Source organism: Triturus cristatus, chromosome 1_2, assembly GCF_964204655.1.
Source record: "Triturus cristatus chromosome 1_2, aTriCri1.1, whole genome shotgun sequence".
In the NCBI taxonomy this organism is placed as follows: Eukaryota; Metazoa; Chordata; class Amphibia; order Caudata; family Salamandridae; genus Triturus; species Triturus cristatus.
The window spans coordinates 1,024,339,416-1,024,363,124 of record NC_140580.1 but is presented as its reverse complement, the minus strand read 5'-3'; the positions used below and the strand labels follow the sequence as shown (position 1 = coordinate 1,024,363,124).

Here is a 23,709-nt window from a genome sequence, read left to right as displayed (position 1 = left end):
CAGGGCGGGTCCTTTTGTTGCCTTGGGCCCGCCTTCTGTTTTGAGCGCCCGGGTTGGGGTCCGGGCGCTCGTGTCTCTCTGGCCGCTTTCAGTCTCGGGCGCCCGGGTTGGGATCCGGGCGCTCGTGTATGTCCAGGACCGGCTTCTGTTGGGCGCCCGGGTTGGCTCCGGGCGCTCGTGTTTTCCTGTGCCTGCTTTTGGATGCGAGCGCCCGGGATGGGGTCCGGGCGCTCGTTTATTCTTGCGCCTGCTTCTGTTGCGAGCGCCCGGGATGGGGTCCGGACGCTCGTGCCTTCTGGGCCCGCCTTTTTCGTGTTGAGCGCCCGGGATGGGGTCCGGGCGCTCGGTGCTCTTCCGGGCTTGTTTTTTCTTTTGGAGCGACCTGGTTGGGGTCCGGGCGCTCGCTTTTCCTGGGTCCGAGTTCCCGTATCTTGGATGACGACGGGTGGGCTCCGGTTGAGTTGCTGGCTTGTTCTGCCTTCGGCGGCCGAACTCAGCGTTGTTTTCTGTTCTCCTGGGCTGGCCACGCCCCCTTTTACCTCTCTTTCGGTTCTGCTGGGGGGGGGCGGGGTTTGTCTTGGATTCTTCAAAAGGTGTCCTTTCTCATTGTCTATGCTGCGTGTTGGTCTTACCTTCGGTTGCTGCTCCTGGTTTGCTGCTGTTTGTAATGGGGAAACATCATAGAAAGCGGAGGCATGTGTCTCCTATGTCCTCTTCTTCTTCTCCTCCGGATAGTGAGGATCCTGCGCCTGCGGTGAAGCGTCCCAGGTTGGATGAGGACCGGTTGAAGCTTCTGATACTGAAGACTTTGTCTGACATCCAATCCTCCAAACACTCTGCTGCTGGTCGTTCTGGTGGGGGTGTGGCCATTTATTCTGACATTTCATCTTCTGGGTCCTCTGATGATGCTTCTTTGAGTGCGGTGGATCTTAAGGGGAAGTATGTCTCCAGGGAGTTGTTGCCGGACCTACTTTCTCATGTTCGTGAGAACATGGGGTTTCCAGAGGACGCTGTGGCCAGTACTTCGTCGGATGCTGTTCTGCCGCAGTTTCGGAAACCTGTTGCGACTTCACTTCCTATTCATCCGTTTGTGATGGATGTGCTCTTGAATGAGTGGAAGGACCCTGATCATATTATGTTGCCGCGCTTCATGTCAAAGCTTTACCCGTTGCAGGGCATGGAGGATTCTTTTCCTGAGTCTGTGCAGGTGGACTCCATTGTCGCTAGTTTGGTTGGCCGTCCTTCCATGGCTGATGATAACATTCTTCTCGATGGGGTGGATAAGAAGATTGACTCTGCTTTGCGTAAATCCTATGCTGGTTCTCACCTTGCCATACGTTCCGGTATCTACGGTGCTTATGTGGCTCAATCACTCCTGACTGACTTTAAGACTTTGTTTTCAACTATGCAGGAGGGTGGCTGCTGTCCTGATTTGCTGGAATCTATGGAGCGTCAGACTGAATTCCTTTCGGATATTGCTTTTGATTCTGTGCGTGCTTCTGCTCTGTCTTGTGGTTCCTCTATCGCTGCCCGTAGGAATCTACTGTTGAAGGGTTGGAATACTGATGCCGCCCAGAGGTCCATGGCCTTACGTTTACCTTTTACTGGCCCTCGTCTCTTTGGGGATGCCTTGGAAGACAAACTGCATAAAGTGTTTAAAGAACGTAAACATTCCTTTTCCTTCCGGAGGCAACCTTCCCGTAAAGATTTTTCCTCTTCGCAGGCCAAGTCTTTTCGTCAACCTTCCCGGTTTCAGCAATCCTCCTTTAAAGGTTCTCGTGGAGCCGGTCGTGGTTTCCCTCGGAAGTTCCAGAAGAAGCCTCCTCGAGATGCTGGTCCTGGACCGCAGCGTTCCTGACTATGCCCCTCCGTTCGTGGATCCCACTGGAGTGACGCCCGTGGTTGGTGGGAGATTGAGGTTGTTCCTTCCAGCCTGGCGTCTGTCGACCTCGGATCAGTGGGTGCTGGATGTCCTGGACCGGGGGTATCGGATCGAGTTTCTGTCCCCTCCGCCTCCCTCGGGTGTGGTGCGGACTCCGACTCCCTTGTGCCACTCCCGTCGCCGATCCTTGAGGGACGGTGTTCGTGCCCTGTTTTTCAAGAACGCTATTGTTCCCGTTCCCAGGTTGGAGTGGGGTCTGGGGACCTATTCGATTGTTTTCCTGGTGCCGAAGGTCACGGGGGGGTTCCGGCTTGTCATCAATCTCCGGAGTCTGAACCTATTTGTGAAGAAGATCCCGTTCAAAATGGAGACCTTGCAGCGAGTGGTCCCGCTGATTCAGGCCGGTTGGGTGTTTACTACTCTGGATCTCCAGGACGCCTACCTTCATGTGCCGGTGGCCCGGGAGGATCAGATGTTCCTGCGTTTCTGCCTGGAGGGTCATCATTGGCAGTTCTGTGTCCTTCCGTTTGGTCTCCGGTCCGCTCCCCGGGTGTTCACCAAGGTGGTTGCTCCTTTGGTGGCTCTTCTTCACAGCCGGGGGGTGTCTGTGTTCCCCTACCTGGACGATTGGCTGCTCCAGGCTCCCTCCCCAGAGGTCATGTCTCAGCACCTTTCATTGACCATCCTTACGCTAGAAAGTCATGGTTTTCTGGTGAACTTTCCAAAGTGCCAGCTTCTTCCTGCCACTCGACGGACTTTCATTGGGGCCATCTTCGACTCCGTCCTGGGCAAGGTGTTCCTGCCGGATTCTCGGATTCAACGTCTTCAGTCCCTGTTGCGGATCTTGTTGTCCCAGGCTGCGGCCCCCCTTCTTCAGTGGCTCGAGGTTCAGGGTCATATGGCCGCTACTGTCTTCACGGTGCCCTGGGCCAGGGTTCATCTGCGGCCTCTACTGTGGCATGTTCAGCGTTGGGTGCCGTTTCCAGTTCTGGACTATGCTCTGTCTGTGCCTGTGTCCTTGGGGGTGGTGTCGGATCTCCAGTGGTGGCTGGATTCCGCGAATCTCTCGAAGGGGATGTGGATTCACCTGCCGCCCCCTTTGGTGTTGACGACGGATGCCAGTGCGGCCGGTTGGGGGGCCACGTTGGGTCAGTGGTCTGTTCAGGCTCGCTGGCTCCGGATGGAGTCCCGTCGCTCGTCCAATTGGAGGGAACTGTCTGCTGTGGCCAGGGCTCTTCGTTTCTTCCATTCCCGTCTGCTGGGGTGCAATGTCCTGGTGAGGTCGGACAACACCGTGACTGTGGCTTACATCAACCACCAGGGCAGTACTCGCAGCCCTTCCTTGAATTTGGTGGCTTGTGCGATTGCAGGTTGGGCGGAGCGTCATCTTCTGGCTCTCTCGGCTCAGCATATCCGGGGGGTGGACAATGTGGTGGCGGACGCCTTGAGTCGCAGGTTTCCTTCTTCCCTCTCCCTGTGTCTCTCCCCCGGGGTGTTCAGGTTGATCTGTCGGAGGTTCGGGACTCCCCTGCTGGACTTGTTTGCCTCCCGGGCGAATGCTCAACTCCCCCTGTTTTGTTCTCGAGCCCCGGAGTTGGGTGCTTGGGGGGTGGAGGCGTTGTCTCTTCAGTGGCCCCCTTGGTTGCTGTACGCTTTCCCCCCCTTCCCCCTGATTCCTGCCTTCTTGCTGAAGGTCCAGCAGTTGGGTGCCCAGGTGGTGGCGGTCTTGCCTCACTGGCCACGGAGGTCCTGGTTCCCTTTGTTGTTGAGCCTGGCGGTGGGCCCTCCTTGGATTCTGCCACGTTATCCGTCTCCCCTGAGGTCCCCCTCCCCTTCCCTCCTGGTCCCTCTCACCTTGGCGGTTTGGAGGTTGAACGGCTGTCGCTTGGAGTCCGGGGTTTGCCTGATCACCTCATCACTGTGATGCAAGGGTCTCGTAGGGGTTCCACTTTGTCCTCCTACTCTAAACATTGGGCTTCTTTCTCCTCTTGGTGTGCGGGGCTTGGTCTCTCTCCTGTCTCTTGTCCTATCGCTTCCGTTCTGCAGTTTTTCTTGGATGGTTTTCAGAAGAAGTATGCCTTGTCTACTCTGAGGGGCCAGTGGGCTGCTCTTCGGGCTTTCCGGGATCCGGCTTCTCTTCCTCTTGCGGATGGTTTGTTGGTTTCCCGTTTGTTCCGGAGTTTCTCTCTGTCATCTCCTTCTTCACGCTCTCCGGTTCCTCCTTGGGATCTCTCTTTGGTCTTGGGTGCTCTGCAGTCTGCTCCTTTTGAGCCGTTGGAGTCGGTGGACCTTAAGTTTCTCTCTTTTAAAGTGGCGTTTTTGGTTGCTGTGACTTCTGCCAGACGGTTGGGTGAACTCACTGCTTTGCGTTGTTCTCCTCCCTTTTTGCGTTTCTTGGATGACGCGGTGATCCTTTCTTTGGATCCTGGTTTTGTTCCCAAGATTCGTTCTAAGTTTCATTGCTCTCAGGAGTTGATTCTTCCTTCTTTCTGTCCTTCTCCTTCTTCCCCTGCTGAGTTGTTGCTTCACTCTTTGGATATGCGGCGTGCTTTGTCCCTTTATGTTGCACGGTCTGCGGGGTTCCGTTCCTCGGACTCCCTTTTTGTGACTTTTGGTTTGGCTGGTCAGGGTAAAGCTGCGTCTCGGCTTACTCTTGGTCACTGGATTAAGTCTGTTATCTCTTTGGCTTATCAGGGATCTGGTTTGCCTTGCCCTTCTGGTGTTCAGGCCCGTTCCACTAGGGGTGTTTCTGCTTCCTGGGCTGCTTTTCATGGGGTTTCCCTTGATGAAATCTGTCGGGCTGGGACGTGGGCCTCTGAGTCTACCTTTGTGAGGCACTATCGCTTGAATTGTGCTCTGTCTGACCGACCCAATTTCGGTAGTGGTGTGTTGCGTGCTGTGGAGGTTGTTCCGCCTCCCTGATTCTGTGGTTTTTTTTTTCATTAAACTATTTTTGCTGCACGCCTCTTTGTGTTCGGTCTCTGTTTTCTGTGTGGTTTGCCAAAGGCCTGTTGTTGGGGGTGCTTTGGTATGCCTCATTAGTGATGACTGGGTCGAGGACGAGGGACGTAGAGGTAATGCTATGATTACTTACCGGTAATCCCCATTACTCTTAGTCCTACTCGTCCTCGACCCAGTCATACTTCCCGCCCGCCCTCCCTTTCCAGGCCTTTGTTGCTTGGTATGTCAGGATGTGCTTTTGGTTGGCTGGGTTCTTATAGCCCCTGACGGGAGGGTGGGTGGAGCCTACAAAAGCGTTTCCTGTTTTGTTTCCTGTCTTGTGGAATACCTCATTAGTGATGACTGGGTCGAGGACGAGTAGGACTAAGAGTAATGGGGATTACCGGTAAGTAATCATAGCATTGTAAACCTATGTTTGTAGCTTAGGATTTGGAATTCTCATTAAAACTTAGTCATCCGAGGCAGGCACAATGGGGGTCGTGAAACCTTGCAAGCACAGAAGTCTTTTTTCAAGATATCCAGTCACTTACTAACTTGTGTAAACATTCAGATAATTTTACTAGCCATATTTTGCTGAACAATTGGAATTTATGGCCAAACAAATGTGTGTAAATCGATAGTCTGTTGCATTTTGAACTGTGTTGAATATAGTCACCCATGGCCAACAGAGTGCTAACGTACACCTATCTTCAAAAATAATGTGTATTACTTTAGTAACAATAGTGGGCCTTCTACTTTAGCCCCTCCTCCCAGGTGATCTAGTGAGTATTATCAAGTATGATTGGTGCTGAATTTGGACTTTCGGTGGACCAGATCAGAAAGACTGCCAAACCCCTCACAGTGCTAAAATCAGGTGGTGGCTCTCACCAGCAGATTTTGTTGTCTCCTTGTGAAGTAAAAGAATGGTGCCCAAGGGGTGGTGCGACCTGGTAACAAATAGATCCACAGGGATTTCTCCACTGACCTTCTGCATACGCACTGTAGGCTGAGATGAATATCTGGTAATTCCCTCATCCTGATGGTGCTGCAGATGGCTCCCATGTACTTTGGTAATCCCAAGGATTACCTTCCCACAGAGACGGCTTTAGGGCAGTGCGACCGATGCGGCAGCACTGGGTGCTGACCTGTGGCGGGTGCGCTGACCTCAGGGGGTGGCGTTGTGTTTAACAATAACTTATGATTGGAAAGATGATGGGCACTTTGTCCCCCCAGTGGTAGTGAGAGAATCCGAGGAGATATCATGGGGTGTAGGGGGGAGGGGCAAAAATGATTTTTGCACTGGGTGCCATCAGCTCTAAAGCTGACCCTGCCTTTCCATGACAAAAAGGATCTTTTGTACCGCACATCTGTCATAATATCATGAAGAATTGTAAATAATTCCCAAACTTCCTACATAACATAACATTCATTCCTATTTAAACTGCAAGAATATTAACAAAATTGTACATTTTTAACATTTACACCAAATAGTATGGCTTTGTATTAAAACGTAAACTAGCCACAGATTATATATCCATTCTAAACTAATGTAGGGTAGAGTATTTAAAATATTAATCTTTTACACTATATGAAAAGATTTCGAATCTTAAAAATACAATTGTTATATATCACATAACTCAAACAGTATTCACAGACAAATGTTTTGGTCATATCTAGATGAAGAACACACAGAGGTAAGTTATTCTCTATGTGTGATCTTTTCTGTAATGAGTGAACAAGTATTATATTTCCTTTTTGTTTACCATATTTAGAAAACCTGAGAGGATCCCATTTAAGGCCTTTACTGAAAGGGCGAAGAATCAGCAGCACACGTGCGATTTATCGTTTTTATGCTCGGATTGAAACAATTAAAGAATAACCTTTGTGGTTTCCTAACTTACAAACTTTGCATTATAGGTTGGAATAAAACGACCGACCAATATGATGGAAATGTGAAATGTAGAAATGCAACCAAAATCCAAGGAGATATAGGCCAATGTAGCAAGCTTGACAATGGACCTCCCTAAGGCTTTTCATTATCCACTCCACCCCTCAATGCCAATGTGAGACTATTTGCAGAGGTCACCTAGAGTCTTTCCTTCAAATATAAAATGGTTATTGACACACCCGACTGCTGGACAGTTCGTGCAAACTATGGCTTATTTGGATATTGGGTGACCCTCTACCGCTCCCTACATCTCTGCTTCTCGCTAACCACCTTAGTCTGGACGATCCACCTCAATCTGACAAGTGACAGGACCTCTTTTTTAACAACCAACTCCTGTCTTGAGAGTGGCCACCGTCTCATAACTAGGCAACAATAACTCTCACATCAGACCACTGATATCATGAAAGTGAGACACATCTCCAAAATGGGACATCGTGATCACATCAATGTATTGAAAAATCTCCACTGGCAACAGACAGGATGGAATAGAACTAGAGCCATTATACATCAGTCACAAAACTCTGTAAAGCAAAGCCTTCACATATACTAAGTTCAACTCAACCTCCACAGACGTTCCAGATACCAATTTTTGTCCATTGCAAAACCTATTCTTGTGCCGATATTCCTAAAAAGGCATCATGGCGGACAACGTTTCTTAGCACTGGCCCCAGCCTTCTTCAGCATGTTACATATGAGCCTAACATTAGAGGAGAACATCCCGCAATTCTACCAAAACTGAAAATACACTTATTTTACAAAACCTATCTGTGGCCTTTCTTCCCCTTCATTCTGGGACCTTAGCTTTCTGGTAGTGCAAGTCAAGAAAATAATAATTGGAATTGGAAGGTGTAGATTTCTGAAGTTAGTTAGGGTGCAGTATGGTTACACTGTGTACTTAGATAAATGTGAGCACTTCTGAAGTTGGTATGTTTTTTTCCCCCAAGAATATACCATCTGTGTGATTTGCAAGCTAGTGTCACGTAGTAGTTTAAAGGTTCAATTTTGACCGCTGTCAAAACAGAGTCATAATGGGTTTAATAGTCTACCTCATTACTCAGGTTGTGTAAATTGATCAGTTTTTTGTGAAATTCCATGAAACCATGAAAAGTTTGCAAAACTATGTGAATGAAATATGTTTTGCCATTATCTCTCAGGACTTTTGCTTGAGCTAGCTTGCACCTCGTGTAAAAAGCCTTGTGAAATACTTTCAAGAGACTTGTTCGAACAGAAAATATCTCTTGGTGAAATGTTTTCTGTATGGACCAGTCTCCCACTGGTATATCACATTACTTTCTTAAGTGAGGTATGCGGTCGCTAAAAAAATTGCTCAATGCTGAATTTTGAGAAATGTTGTACATAGCTAAATTGGCAAATGTTATAGATTTTGCAGGCATAATTAAAATTTCACCAAGACATACTCATAACCAAGTTTTTGGCCACCATTTGCTGAACTCAGAGGTCCTGTGCATGCTCAGCATCAATAAAACAAGCACATTTCTGATGGGACATGCTGAATGATAAAGTGGACCTTGAACGTATTACTGTACCCTACCACGTGACAAAGAAGTCAAGTTTTCAAGTCAGACTGGCAGAGATATGGGAAATTTGTACTAATTGATGAACGACAAACCAATGTGTAATTGATTTATGTAGATTGTTGGTATTCAAGGATAGTAAAGGGACCTGGAGCAAGAGGTAGATTCATATTAAGTGATGAATGTGATCGATAATGTACAAATGAACGAGTTAACTGGGCGCGAGAGAGGTCAGATTGGGTAGCTAGGCAAGGAGGTTCACGGCATGCAGGTGCACCAAGAATTATCCTGAGGATAGCATTTGAGGGACTCGTGAGCTTAGGATGCTAACAATTTTTGTCAGTGCCCAGGGAATCTGTTATTTTTCTTGGCTCACAGTTCGTTCCTGTGCCTAGGAAGAAGCCTACTCCCCTGTGAGCTGCTCAATAGTTGAAGTTGCACATAGAAAGCATGATGGGATCTGGTTGATTCGCGTTGTCTATGGTTATCAGGCCGTTCGAGTGCTCCTTACTGATAAGAAACCTGATAGTGGGGATCCACTGGTCCTCTATCATCATTACCTGAGCGAATATTACCGCTCCTGTATTGGCTACTTACTCAGTACCGTATTCCCCCTTTATTAAGGGGTTCTCGTATGCCATAGATGCCTCTGCCTTTCCTTGATTGATAGGAACGCTTGCTTGATTTGAGCTGAATACTTTCTTTCACTGGTTTATTTTCCAGGAACTTCACTTGATTGGTCATATCGGACTTTCTGTATTAGTGCTTTCACACGCCACAAGCACTGAAATGGAATCTTGATGCGTATTCTGAAAGTGTTTGGTTACCTTTAGTGAGCTCTGATGAAGTTCCCGTGGCACTAGGGGACGAAACGCGTTGGCTGTGTGCCGTTTTTAGTAAAACAACTACGAATAAAAGAAGAATCGTTTTGGACTTCCAGTGTATTTCCTATTCTTGACTTTCATTATAGTGCACCTTCCATTTCTGTTTTGGACTGTTCTATTGATTGGCATCTCTCAACAGCGGATGCGGGGACTTGTTGCACTTAATTTGTGATATACAATATTATTGGAATTGAGGTGCTTGACCTTGGTCAGCTGTTGTTTTCTTATTTGCTTGGATCTGGTTGAAGGGTTTAAATGTCTGTTAATGTCTGAGATCACGCTTGTGAGTTAGTTTTTTCATGATGAAACCTGAAGTTTAGAGGGAGGCCACTCTCTACGTTTGTGTTCTTTTGGACTATGGCAATGTGCAGCAAAAGGACACTCTGGAGCAAGAAGAGATGCTAATAGGGTTTCTATTTTGTCTGGTTTAAATAACAATAATAAAAATAATAACAACAACAATCAGAAGAAGAAGAAGAAGAGGAAAAAAAAACGTGCTTTTATACAGTACCTCAGAAAACGTACTGCTCTTCCCTTCTAACAGCTGTACATAACAAGTGTCACTGTTCCCAATTTAAAGGTACCCAATGCATTTCATTTCATTCCACTCTAGAAATAAGTATAGTTTGTTCACATACACAAAGTTCTCTTTAACAAGGACAAGGATCTAAAAAATGTTCAGGCGAGGATTTGCCACCGCACCGAAAGAAAAGAGCATGGCAGTCACTTTAAATAAAAATCTCTACTATTGTAGTTATAGTTTTTGAAAAACAGCTAAGAATGGTTGAAGTGTAATCATAATGATGGATGTGCACAGGAAGAAAGTTATTTTCTTCAATTCACCCACACTTAATGAGATGGACAGGTCTTTCTTTGAAACAAAATCTGTATTGGCTCAATTTTCTGCCCATGGGATCATCTGAGGTGAGGGGTTTAATCATGTATTGGAGGATATACGGAACGCCTTCACTGTAAGGGTGAGAGAGGAATTGATCTTTATGGGTAATTATCCTTTGGCTAACAGACCTGTTGGGACTACTGGCTGGTGGCTGAACTCTCTAAGTTATATTTCAGTTCCTATGATACGTCCACCAGATTTTAACTTTTGCAAAATGTGCCGTGTTTGAAAATTTACCAATTAAGTCCACTCAGGCTAATGAAATTTGGTATCACCTGGTGCAATTGTTCACAATTTTTATAGGGCAAAACAGTCAGATGTTTTGGGCTGAAACTTTGTTGTTATACAGTGTGAGGTTAGCCACAGTAATACACCGTAAATTGTATAAGTATTATGTGCATGCCAAAAACAACCTTTTCAACCATCTTGGAGTTAATAGTTTTACCGTCCACCTGCCTCCACCGGGCAACCCACTTCGTTTTTGACTGTGCTACACTTCGAAATGTTATGATTTGTTATTGTGAGTACTGCCAAGAGCTACATAAAGATCTTATACACTCTTTACACATACATAACAGTTCTATAGAAGGGGCTCTGCTGTTTTAGGGTGAAAGGCCTGACCTATATAAATTACCCTAAATTAAAAAGGGGAAAAAAAGAGGAGGATAAATATAGGAAAACAGTTACATAGGGAGAAATCAGTGATAAAAACCTGTAGAATTAACTAAAAAGAAAATGAGCTTAGGACGGTGAAAGATGGAGGCATAAGGCAGAATCAAAGCAATGTAGCCACTGTATTCGGCAAATCGGTGGAACTTATTTTTGTTTTTCACAATACGTAATGCCCACTTCCCGAATTGCACAGTGCTTTGGTTCTCACATCCCCAGTGGAATGAAATACAAATATATGCTCAAATGCATTAGGATTTCCACGTTGTCTTTAGGACTTTGACAGCCGTATTTATTATTTATCTGAAAGGGCAGAACACCTGGCACTGTAAAGGCCTGGCTATCATTGGATACTCCTTGGCTATCCTGGTCTCCTCTCAAAAGAGGTCAATCCACCCATTCAATCCCCGTTTCAGTGTGTTTCTTTACTGTTATGACATTTTAGCATCATCAAGGAATGGAATCGCACACATCCCTGTCTCGTAATGCATATCATATATCTATTGCTGTCGCTGCCTTTACCATTATAGTGCAGGATGTATGTTTATTTCCACACCACTTTCAATCCAGTGAAGGGGTAGCCACCAGGGGCAATGCCTACACTAGTACCATTGGCTAGCCCTTCACTTTGGAAATGTCTTTAGACCCATACTTGCTAATACACACATATCCCTAGAGGCATGCCAGTTCCATTGTAATTCCTGCAGATATGTTCCGCCAAATCTATGTTGCTCTGAAATATCAATGCACCCGCTCTAGTCTTGACCTACTATTACACTTTATAAAAATATATATTTACATACCTGCCAGCTATCCTCCTGGCATTGCTGCACAGGAATAGTGCAGTTTCCCATCTATTCTCACTTTCTTTGACAGGCATTACTATATCAAAACACTTTACTTTAGAAACATAATTAAAATGCATGTACCTTGGACTAGCCATACACATAATCTTTTCTTTCTCTCTTAAATTAGAGTACACAAATCCATGTACATCTACATGCCTCAGAACAGATCTAAGTCTGTATGTGCATGCCTATCTCAAGTGAAATAACTGTACACCAGTCACTTTAACCTTGGAACAACTGGGCAAACACACGGTTCTCTCTGACCACTCTCTCGGGCAATTAATGGTTCCTTATGTATCCCTTCAATATTGAAGAATCAATCAGTTCTCATGCCAGTGAAAGGGACCTTACCAATTCCATTCCAATAAAATATAAGCACCTCCCTCTTTATCCCTTTACAATGATCGGTCACTTCTTTCGATTAAATTGGATTACTGCACCTCTTTCCTTGTTTCCAGCTAAATACCCAAAAGGTATCCCTACCTTCTAACTACTAGAACACCCATCCCTATTCTTGGAATTGTAAAGACTTCTGCTACACTGAATTCAGCTCTTCCATCCGTGCATTTTGAGCTTAAATACATTATCATGAAATGCTTAACTGGAAAAATGATGTGGTCACTGTTCAGCTTATAAATGAATTTGTCAAAGAATGACCATTTGAGGCATGTGGAAAAAAGAGAGAAATGCATACCAGCAAATAAAAATGAACATATAAATGTTTGAGGATTCACCAATCGGAGCATTACAGGGATAGCCTTATTTTGTGCCAACCCCCAATTGAACTACTATTCAATTTCAATGTGTTGTCTTTATTCGATCTTCCAAAGGCAGATCATAACAGATACACAAAATAAATCATACAGTGAAAACAGAAATGTTAAAAGAATCTACAATAAAAAATCCTTTGATACCTTACCTTCAAAGGAATAACAGTGCTCAGATTTTAGTTCAAAAACTCGAGGTGAGAATAGCAGCATGTTATACGAATAAATTCATATCCCCCAGCAACAGCTTTAAGGGATTTAAAGTGCATAGGTCAAAATTCCAATCATGGTAAGAGACCAAAAACACATGATACAAATAAATATATATACATTACTGTTAAAACGTCATACACATTCTTTGTGCTAAGATGCTCTTCACAAAGCTAGCAACTGAATAGCATGTGTCACAATCATTGAGTTGCAAAAACAAGAATAGAGCAGCTTTGCACTTAGAGAATGTATATCTACACAACAAAGGTAAAAAAAAACTCCTTGTAGATGGCAAATAATATCAACCGAAAAATACAAAATGTGATAGAGTTTGGCTAGATTGCTCATCACATGGGCAGGTACCAACAGTTACTGAGGTGTACTGACCTAATGGAAAACATATCAGCCTGACCTAAATCTAGCCAATAAAGTTCCCTCATACACAGTTGTCACATACAATAAATAAGGGGCAATTGCTGGCACCGTCTGGATAATGCAATAATCTCTAACCAGGGGTTTGGCTACTTCTGTTAATTCCCTGGTGGCCTGTCCATGCTTCCAGAAATTGTCCTGGACCCAATAGTTATTCTTTTTCATGATAGTTTCAGGGTGCTCAAACAAATGTACACAACCAAGAGCTAGAAAGCAGTCTTTGGTATATTTTAAGCATGGAATTGACAAGCCAAAAGTGCTAGACAAACAATCTCTAATTACTGCCCAGTTGAGTTCAGCTTCCTTATTAACCCAAATGGAGCACCAGAGAACAAAAGCGGCAGTATTAATAGTATGCTGCACATACTCTATACCTAACTCCTGGTGCAGGGGGAAATGCGGGATGGAGGAGGGAACGCCTAATAACCAACGGCAAAATCTATTCTCCTCCATCTGCATAGCACCAACATCCCTGAATCCCCAAATGCCAATTCCATAAGTTAAAATTGGCAGACCTTTCCGATTATAAATCTCCAGGATCGGTGCAATAGGTTTTCTGCCAATGGACATGGTGAGCGAGGAAGTAGTGCTGCTCCTTGAGTATAGCGAGTTGCCCTATTTTTGATACAAGCTGACCAGGTGCACCTTTCATCAAACTCCAAGCCAAGGTATGAAAATGAACTTACCCTATCTAATTTTTTACCATCAATATTTAAGGTTTTTGTATTTCTAGGGCCACATGCCATTGTAAATGTTTTCATAAGATTAGTCTCCAAGTCCAGGTCTCTCATAAATCTAGCATAGCTAAAAATTAGGCTCTTAAGGTCATTGGCTGCCCTTGCCAGTAGAAAAGCGTCATCAGCTTGTAAGAGCGCGGACAAGGCCTTTTGCTCAACGTAAGGAACGTTGGCCCATCAGATACCAATGTTCTATCGAAATCATTTGTATACAGTAAAAATGTATCAGGCAAGGACACATCCCTGGCGCACCGCACGCTCAACTCTGAAATGCTTTGTGCAGTCACAAGCATTGTAAAATCTTACAGATGCTGTGGGATCATAGAGTGGGAGTCTTAAGAATTAAACCAACCCCCCATCAACACCTCTGCTCTTTAAAATAGACCACAGCTTAGATCTATATACATAAAGGATCTCGACAAGTCCATAAACGCCAGATGAGTAAAGACACCCTTTTATTTTGCCACAATTAGATGGAGATTGGGGCACTGTTCAATAGTCCCAAGCCCCTCTTTGAACCCATACTGAGTTGGGGAGAGTATGTTATTTGTATTTATTCAGACGAGAAGACAGTCCAAAACTACTCTACCAATGATTTTGGCTGCGGAGTCTAAGAAGAGATATTGGGCGATAACACTTTACATCATGTATGTTTCTTTTTTTTAAAATAGGAACAATTGTTGAGGTGCACCATGACATAAACACACCCGAACAACAAACAGAAATTGAATACACAGGTCACACAGGGGTCCAAAACACCGGGTCCTCCCCGAATAGATCACAGGGGACACCATTCGGAACCCAGAGCCTTCTTATACAGGCTGTCAACAATTGCGTTAAGCACCTCTTGCTCTCTAAAATCAAGTCTTAGATAAGAGGAATTAACCATCTCCACTTCTTCAACGACCCTGAAGTCAATAGCATACATCCCAGAGAAATGCGCTAGCCAAGCCTCTACCCTAATATAAACTGTTACTTTTTCTTGGGACATCGGGGGAGATAAAACTGACAGCACTGCCTTCCAGAAGGCTCGACAATCTTTACGTTGATAAGCTCTAACTCTAGACTCCCATTTCTCCTTCTTCATGGCCAATTTCCTTTTGTTTAATGCCTGTTGATAAATCTTTCTGCTGGCTACAATAACACACTGGTCTCTAGAGGATTGCTTTAGAACCCAACGTAGGAATTCAGTTGCCGCTCTACCCTCTTTGTCAAACCGAGATTTACCATGGGGAAGTGACGGGGCAGTGGGTCTAGATAGTTCACTTTCTCAGCACTGACTTTCAAACACAGAATCCTCCATAATACAAGATGATCACATCTTTGTGGATTTTCAGAAACATCATCTTAAATATGTGATTATAGCCAGAGGGAAGTAGGAAACACATTGGAATCTGGACTACACATTCCTGAATTTATAGAAACAATGTTTAGAGTATGGCTATTTTTATTATGCCACGTGGAGCCCCTTGACAGAGAAAATCCTTAATGTTTTGTAAGTGACTTAGTATACCTTTAAATGGACCTACCTGTGAGGAGAAGAAGGGTTGAAGCATGTCTTGGTGACATCAGTAATGTCTGGATTGCAACAGTCTCCTCCATCAAAGAAGTATTTCTCATTGTTACAATCCATATCGCAGACACCATTTTGCTTTTTTTTGAGGTAATTCCTTCCAGGTAACCTACGGCAGTCCCCACCGTCAAAACCAGTTAGGCTGTGGTTACATTCGCGGTCACAAATCTCATCACCAATCTTGCTGATGTCACAATTGGCCAAAATAAGCCGGCCGCGGAGGGAGGTGTTCTTTACCTCCAACACTTCTAGTTCCCAGGTGATGTTGTACTTACTAAAGGCTTCCATCAGGTGATGGTGCTGTATTTCCACCTGCTCTTTGCTGACCATCGGGTTTTGTTTGTTGTCATCAAAGATGTTCACCACCCGATAGCGTACAACCTTCTGTTGACGAAAGCTTGGGAATTTATTGTAGCTTTGAATGACTTCTACATTGTCACAGACGGTTTGCCCACAAGGCGGGAGGTTGAGACTAGTGTCCAATAAGAAGCCTTGGTGGTAAATGTATTCCATTTCAGGTAGAGTGCCATTTTTCATGGGAGACCAGGAATTTGTCACATTCTCGAAACTGTCCTGTAGCACTAACTGAGGTAGAAGGGTGTCTAGTCTAACTTTCGTCTGCCCCATGTCAAATAATATCTCTTTTTGGGTGCGAGCTGTCCTCCAGAGACGTAGATGCTCAATATAACCCCGAAAGTTCTGGTTTTGGACATTCCCACCAACCATGAGAACTTTGCATTTCCGCGTCAGAAAGCTGTAGATGCCACCCACTTGTTCACCACTTGTTCCCACCTGTGCACCGTTGACATAGAGCTTGAGCAGGCGCTGGTCGTAAGTGGCAGTCAGATGCACCCATTGGTTGGGGAGGTAGCTACGGTGAGCAGTGATGGTGGTCACCTTCCGGGCACGATCTGTCTTGAGCGAGAAGAAGTAGCGTGGATCTCTGTCTCCCATATCACTAACTGTCTGAATTCCCAGGACCCATCCTCGGTCACGTGAAGCATACGAGCATTTGTCGTAAAACCCTAAATTCAATGAAAAAACAAAATAGATGTTAACGAAAATGGATAAAGAAAATAATTGTTAAGTAACTGCATTAAGTATACCATATTAGTATACAAGTACCCATTAACAATACGCATAACAAATATACATCAGTTGCCATATTGCTGCAATTTTTAGGAAATTTGTTAAGGGAAAAACCTGCAGAATATTATTTTACAATTCAAATTTCGCAAATCATTGTATTACTATGCCCACCAAGGGAAAAATGACATCAATATTTCATCCATGGGTCTTGGTCTGACTAGTGAGCCTTCAGGAATGTTCTATGAGCGACCAGAAATCAGACATTCTCTTCAGATCCTGAAGTGAAGCTTCAATTTTTCCATAGTCTAAGGCACGGAATAACATGATTCCTTTAGCTGACTATTTCCTATCTCAAAGTTTCAGATAAATCAAGACCAAAAATGATTTCACAAAACACAAATACCACTTAACAACTGCTTTTGCATACTGAATGTGTTTTATGTTTTATTAAGGACATTTATTGAGTGCACGTACAGCAAGGGGCCTCTTGGTGATAACTGTAGGGTGTGACTGAGCAAAAGTAAGTTAAAGAATGAAGGGGAAGCTCAGCTTTTTCTTAAAAAGGATAGGGCAGGAATCACAATCAATTTTTGCAGAAGCTTATTCCATTGACAACCTGCCAAATAAGAAAATGACTCCCTGCCAGAAAAGCTTTCCAGATACGTAGAACAGCCAAAAGACTGGAATTAAAAGTACAAAGTGGCAGCTTCACTGGACATATTGCAATTTAAAGCACGATTTCCAGAGTAGTACAGCATCTCCAGGGGGGTATTTGTACACAATGCACATGGGTTTCAGAACAAGCCTTTTAAAAATGGGAAGACAGTGGAGTTTAAGCAAAATCAGCTTTGCTGAAGCGAACCGCGGAACTTGAACGAAGACTCAGGCCGCTTGATTTTGTACAGTCTGCAGTCTAAAATGCTGCTGTTTAGATGCCACACCATATAAGGAGTTGCAATTGTCTAAGCGAGATCCAGGTAACACTGAGACAAAGTTTCTCCAAGAGTTAATCAATTGAAGGGGAGGGATCAGCCTAAGACTGTACAATATCATCGGGCAGGCTGGTACAACAGAAGATGGTTGAGAATTAAATTTGTTTTCATTAACTAGCTGGATAAGCACTCTGATGTTCAAAGGCAAGACTGTATGCCTAATCTTAAAACTTAATACACAATCTCAACATTTAGTGGAGTCATACTATGCTCAAATCAGGACGCAACCTTGCTAAACCTGACAACAAACATACAAGCATCAAGGCTGGGTCTAATGGCACAGTGAACCAAAGCATTTACTAGAGTTTTACCCCAGAGTTACAGGAAAAAGGCACAAGGGTTCTAATCAGTGCTTCATCCGCTTGAGACTGATAAAATAGGAATCATTGAGTTGGGTATCAATAAACATTTTTATTAGTGCATCAGCATGAACATACACTTTCGGGCTCATTATGTCGGGCGGAATCACTTCCACTCGACACCGACTCGTTCATGGGACCGACCGACACCCGGTCAGTGGTGCTGGCCGCCCCATTAGGTTGCGAACCAACACTGTTCGGTCACAATCCTATATTTTCGGTTGGGAGTATGCATTACTGCAGTAAAGCGGCCGTAATGCATGCTCCCATAGTGAAATGGGAGGTGCAGTTCATCCCTGCAACCCTTGGCAGGCACCTTAAAGTGCCTGCCACAAGGTGCAGGGATCAACAGGGTGGCACCATAGGTGCCCCCTCGGCCTCCAACCGGAGGCTGTGCACCAAAGTGGGCCCTGTTGGGGGCCCCCTACCACGCTTTCCGGCATGGTCTCCATTTCAGACAGACCGGCATGGAAAATGACAGAAAGCGTGATTGTAATCTTAAGGGCGGAAAGAGCCGCCCTTGAGATTATAGGACGGATTCCGACTGGCAGTCAGAAGCCAGCGAGAAGGACTGGTCGGTTTCCTTTCCGACCGCCTCAATCATAATGAGGCGGTCGGAAAGGAAACCGACCAGCCCATTACAATGCGGCCCTAAAAGCTCTGACCAAAGGTCAGAGCCTTTACGGGCCGTATCGTAATTGGCCCCTTTTGATACAGCATTATGATAGTTTATAGTGAGGTTTGCAGAAAAAAGTGACTGAATAATACAGAGCTGGGTTTTCAAAGGAGGGTAGTATAGGCAAATGTCCAAGGATTTGGGATATTGCTTGCGAAATATACAACAGACTGGTAGTGCAGATTTTAGTGACCTTCGCCACTCATAGTAAATAGTTTTGATGTTACATTATAGGCAGACTTTATTCTGCAAGTACTCTTATGCCATTGTGCCTATGTTGTTGAACATTTATTAGTATAGCAGAAGGCATTTATCGGATTTAATGGTATTTATATAGCGCTTTCAAGATCCCTTTCCAGTCCAAAATGGCTTTTTTGAATTTTGAGTAAGTAGTTACTCCATAGCTACCATTTATATAGAACATGCACTTTCAGGAGAGGAGTACTTCAAACCCTACTCCGTCAACAGCCAGAGTAGTTTCATAGGAAACATTATTGTGGTATCCATTCCTTAAGTGGCATGATACCATTATAGTTTGGTTGCATTGTCTCATCTTTAGAACTAGATGACTTTGGCCATTATAGAACAGCTCTCAACACTCAACAAATGAAATTCAACCACTTAATGTTTTTGCAGACATTCCCCGGTTATTACTTCATTTTAAGGAGGTGGGGATGTATGGCCCTATAGGGTATAGCAAATGTACTTCAGAGATTCATCTTCAATCTATGAAATGATCCTAATCCAGCCCAGTGCATCATACTTGACAGCGCCGAAACGCTCCATGCTGCAGTTTATTCATTCTCTTTTGTTTTGTAAACAGCCTAGCCGATGAATGATGTCACTGTAGGTTTCTTAACCCAAGAAGACAACATTAACCCAAGTAACATTCTAGAATGCCTGCTGGCGGGGATTGTTAGTGATGCACGGTAGAATGCCTGCTGGCGGGGATTGTTAGTGATGCACGGTAGAATGCCTGCTGGCGGGGATTGTTAGTGATGCACGGTAGAATGCCTGCTGGCGGGGATTGTTAGTGATGCACGGTAGAATGCCTGCTGGCGGGGATTGTTAGTGATGCACGGTAGAATGCCTGCTGGCGGGGATTGTTAGTGATGCACGGTAGAATGCCTGCTGGCGGGGATTGTTAGTGATGCACGGTAGAATGCCTGCTGGCGGGGATTGTTAGTGATGCACGGTAGAATGCCTGCTGGCGGGGATTGTTAGTGATGCACGGCTGGGTGAAGAGGGTTTTTTTTCCCTTTTCAGTAGATGGCTTCTTCAAATACGTCACTAATTGAATTAAGGAGCCAGGCCCCTGCTCCTCGCACACCCAGGTGGAGCCTTGGCTTTTGCAGTGTGGGTCGGTGAGCCCGGGTGGAGCGGGCACTTGCTTCCACACTTTAGTGATCTCCCTGCAGGCCGGCAGGGCTGGGGACACACCAGAAAGGGCACCCTGCTGTCCTCAACCACGGTGCCAAGTGGAGATGGTAAGTCTGTGGCTGTGTGCTTTCTTCTAAAACTCTCCTCGGCCGGATGTTTCAATATTGGGTTAATGGTCACAGTAAGAATGTAATAGTTTAACATTGATGTCACACATGCAAGGTTGTACACTGATGTTTACATGTAACCAAACAAGGTTGCTTTATTGTGCTTGTGAGCCCATTTATTGCAGCAAAATCGTTGACTTACAGCAACATTTAAAACTAAAACACACAGTGTGCTAATCGCCGAAAAACGCTTCAACGCCTCGTCAGGGGTAGTAAGTTCTATATAAATACACTTACTATACTATACGGTATTTTTACAAGAGTTGTATATGTCCAGCCCCACTACAATGATAGTGGAAGAGACGCCTCGATACATGTATGGAAAGAAAGGTGCAGGTGAGTGCCAGGGATGTCTGATTATATCATGCTGATCTTGTAACTACAGCTGCAAGAGGCACAAAAAGGTGTGCTTCGCAGAAGTGAAGCTCACATCCCAGGCAGGTGGAACTCTGCGGAATCGCACAGTTTTTATTTAACTCCAGGAGCCCCACCCACCCTTACCAACAGTGCCAATCTGGACTTTATTCCATTGGGCATTTCCCCGGAGAGGCTGGCGTCAGTGAAGGTCGGGTTCTGAAAGCCCAGTGCCACTACTTGTGCCTCTGTTACCTTTCACAGGTCACCAAGGTTCATTGCAGAAGGCAAAGGGGGACTTCAAGAGAGAGAGAGTGGGGCAAGTTTGGAGAGAGAGAAAGAGTGAGGCATGGATGGGATGCATGGATGGAGAGAGAGAGACATAGATGGAACCCAGGCAGTGGGCAGGTATGAGCAGTTTTGGTAGGACTGCTTTTGGGTTCCTGTCTGGCAATAAGGGTGAGGCTAGATTAAACAAAATGAGGAGGAATTGAGCAAGACTAGACAGATTTGTTAATGGCAGTACATCTTTTCACAGAACAGGAGAGCCTCAGGACCGACCCTGACAGCATCACGTCAAAGTTGCTCCTTCAAGCAGAGCAGATTTCAGCTTTTGCTGGTAAAATCGATTCCCAGGGCAGACATTCTCTTCAGGGTGGAGCCATGTGTTCATTTAACTATGGTACCTCCCCGTGGGGGTAGCACATTGTTTCACATGGTCTGGCTGAACGTTGGCAGCTTAAAACATCAAACAGTGCAGTGTTTCCTGGATTTGTGTTTCAAACTGCCCTATTTACGTTTAAAACTGCACCTTCATATTTAATACTGCATTGGACTGTTTAAAAAAGACTCCTACAAAAGTAGGTTTTGGTGAAGGAATCTTACTTTATGTGAAAGGTCAATTAACTTTTGAAAACTTTGCTAGTAGATGTTTTTTTTCTTCTCATGCCGCTAGTTATGTTTAAATACTTTCATGTCTACGCAAATGATTGGGTTTTCAGAGAGCAGAGCGTAAGAGTATATGGCTTGAATGGCTCTGAGTGACAATGCCAGAGATTAAATTATTATGTATGAGACTGTCTGAGTATGCATAACGGCTGAAAAGAATGTGCAAGTTCGGGTCGCCGAATGACGGCGGACCCAGAGTGATTAATATGGGACGTGGTTGATAAGGACGTCTGGCCCTGAAGAATGCGCCGAAAGAATTGCTTTACAGTTGTATCTAACCCTGTGAAAACTCTGAAATCTTGTTTGTGGAGGGCCCTGACTCCCAAGAATTTGCACAACCAGCCTGGGAACACATTTTAAAAAAAGAGGTCATCAGCCACAGGAGTCTCTACAAACAGATTTTGTTTGATGGCTTCCAAGTCATAGGTGCACCTAAATGGCAAACGCAGAACGCAGAGCACACAGGTGCTGAAGTCCAGGTCTTTCCGATTAAACTCTATCTTTTCCAATGCCTTCAGGGAACATCTGACCTGACTTGAATGAGGGTTTAAATTAGGGCACTGACTGGCATAAAGCAAAATGGCCGGAAGCCCTGACAAATTGTGATGAGAGGGAACTGAGATTTACACCAACCACAATGCAACTGCTAGCCATGATCAGTGATTCAGGCTATCCCACAGATTCACAGAACCCTATGGCAGAATAGCCCTCTGATAACGAACAGGGAGTCATACCCAGCAATAATACATTGTGCTGGTCCGTGTTACGCCCTTAAAGACACCAAGTGCACAGTGGCCCAGAAATGCAAACCGCGGAGTTGCAAAATGTGGTTCCACAAACTTGAGAAGGAAAATAAGTCCACAGCCGCCTCCAGAGCTCTCCATCTGCTTGAACTTCCCATACTTGGGATTGGAAAGAAAACAGGGTATCATCCCCGTTTTCGATGTGTATCGCTAGAACTTAGTGCTAAGACAGAACTGGCTAACGGGCCACTGCAGTAGGCATATCGCATTACCATGAACAAGCCACGGAACATAGGGGCATGTTACCAAGCCAGGCGATAAAATGATCGCCGCTTTAGCGGCACAAAACTGCCGCTAAAACTGCGATAATGGGCTTGACAATATGCTCTATGGAATTCCAATTGAAGCCCATGTTAGATGTGAAGGACGTCTTACCTGAGCTTCAATTGGAATTCCATAGAGCATATTATCAAGCCCATTATCGCCGTTTTAGCGGCAGTTTTCTGCCACTAAAGCAGCGATAATTTTATCGCCTGGCTTGATAATATGCCCCTTGGTGTGATAAGTTGAGGAGACACTGGAAATTTGATGCAATTCAAAGGATATCGTGGCCAGAGGCGTGATTGTTGCAAGGTTTTGTAGACATAGGCTGGATTCCAGTAAGTAGCGAGCCTGCTTGTATATATATCCCCATGGAACTACTGAAGCTTTCCCTCTATATCAACAAAACACGTCAACCACTTCCTAGGAAAAAGGAGTGCACGGTATGAATGTTATACTGCAAGGGAATTCTGTTCTTAATAAATTATTGGTAGGACACTAATTATGCAATGTTCATATCCCTCTATTTAGAAGAACCCTAGCGTATCCTTTCTGAGGGACAGCAGCTGCAGGAGGGATCTTGAGAGTCAGCGACTCCATGTGTATGATTTTACTCCTTGACTTCTTTTTCTCTATTAATGGATTAAACTCACGACGACATTCAAGGATTCAGAACTAAATGTTTGGACTTTGGATTTCGAGCCTGCTACAGATGAATGAGATGTTATTCCCATACATATCTATATGGGGATGACATCTCATTCGTTTTTAGTGCTATCTGGGAGTGGTCCATACTTGGACGTGCCGTACTGGTTGATAACTGTCAACAGCTCACTATTAAATATATTGTCACATGTACTATATGGTCCATGGTCTTTCTTGTCTATTTCGGTCAGAGTGGGCAACAGGAAATTATTAGTGGAATCGCTACACAACTAAGGAAGAACCTGAGAAACACAGCACGCATTGCTTGACGCCTAGCAGCCTAATTAAGTGTAAGCATTAATACCCTCTAGCTAGTAAAGCAATAGAAGAGAGTCCTCAAACATCCACAACAATCAAAATTCCAAATGTTACAGAGAAAAAAGTGCAACTGAGTTTAAGAAGTGCTTTCAATGAGGGATAAGTTTAGGTCTCTGCAAGACTACCTGCATTTGTGGCCCACAGCACGTAATCAGCCACTAAACATTTTTAACGTTGTTCGCACAGCTTATGGACATGATTAGCAGGTGGGGCATTCCTACCAGTGGGAATTTAGAAGGGTTGGAAAAAACATGTATTAACAACCATGATTCAACCATCTTGACAAAAAATATACAGAACCAGCATGTGCTGTTATCAGACCTGTAGCCTTTAC

The 23,709-nt window shown here is 44.7% G+C and overlaps 1 protein-coding gene across 1 annotated transcript in view; it reads right to left on the bottom strand.

Moving 5' to 3' along the window:
* PAPPA (pappalysin 1) overlaps window positions 1-23,709 on the bottom strand; it is a 709,179-nt gene that overhangs the window by 541,167 nt on the left and 144,303 nt on the right. Inside the window, exon 2 of the mRNA XM_085612107.1 lies at window positions 15,280-16,348. Within this exon, the coding sequence (XP_085468233.1) occupies window positions 15,280-16,348 (1,069 nt within the window). The remainder of the gene's footprint in view (window positions 1-15,279; window positions 16,349-23,709) is intronic.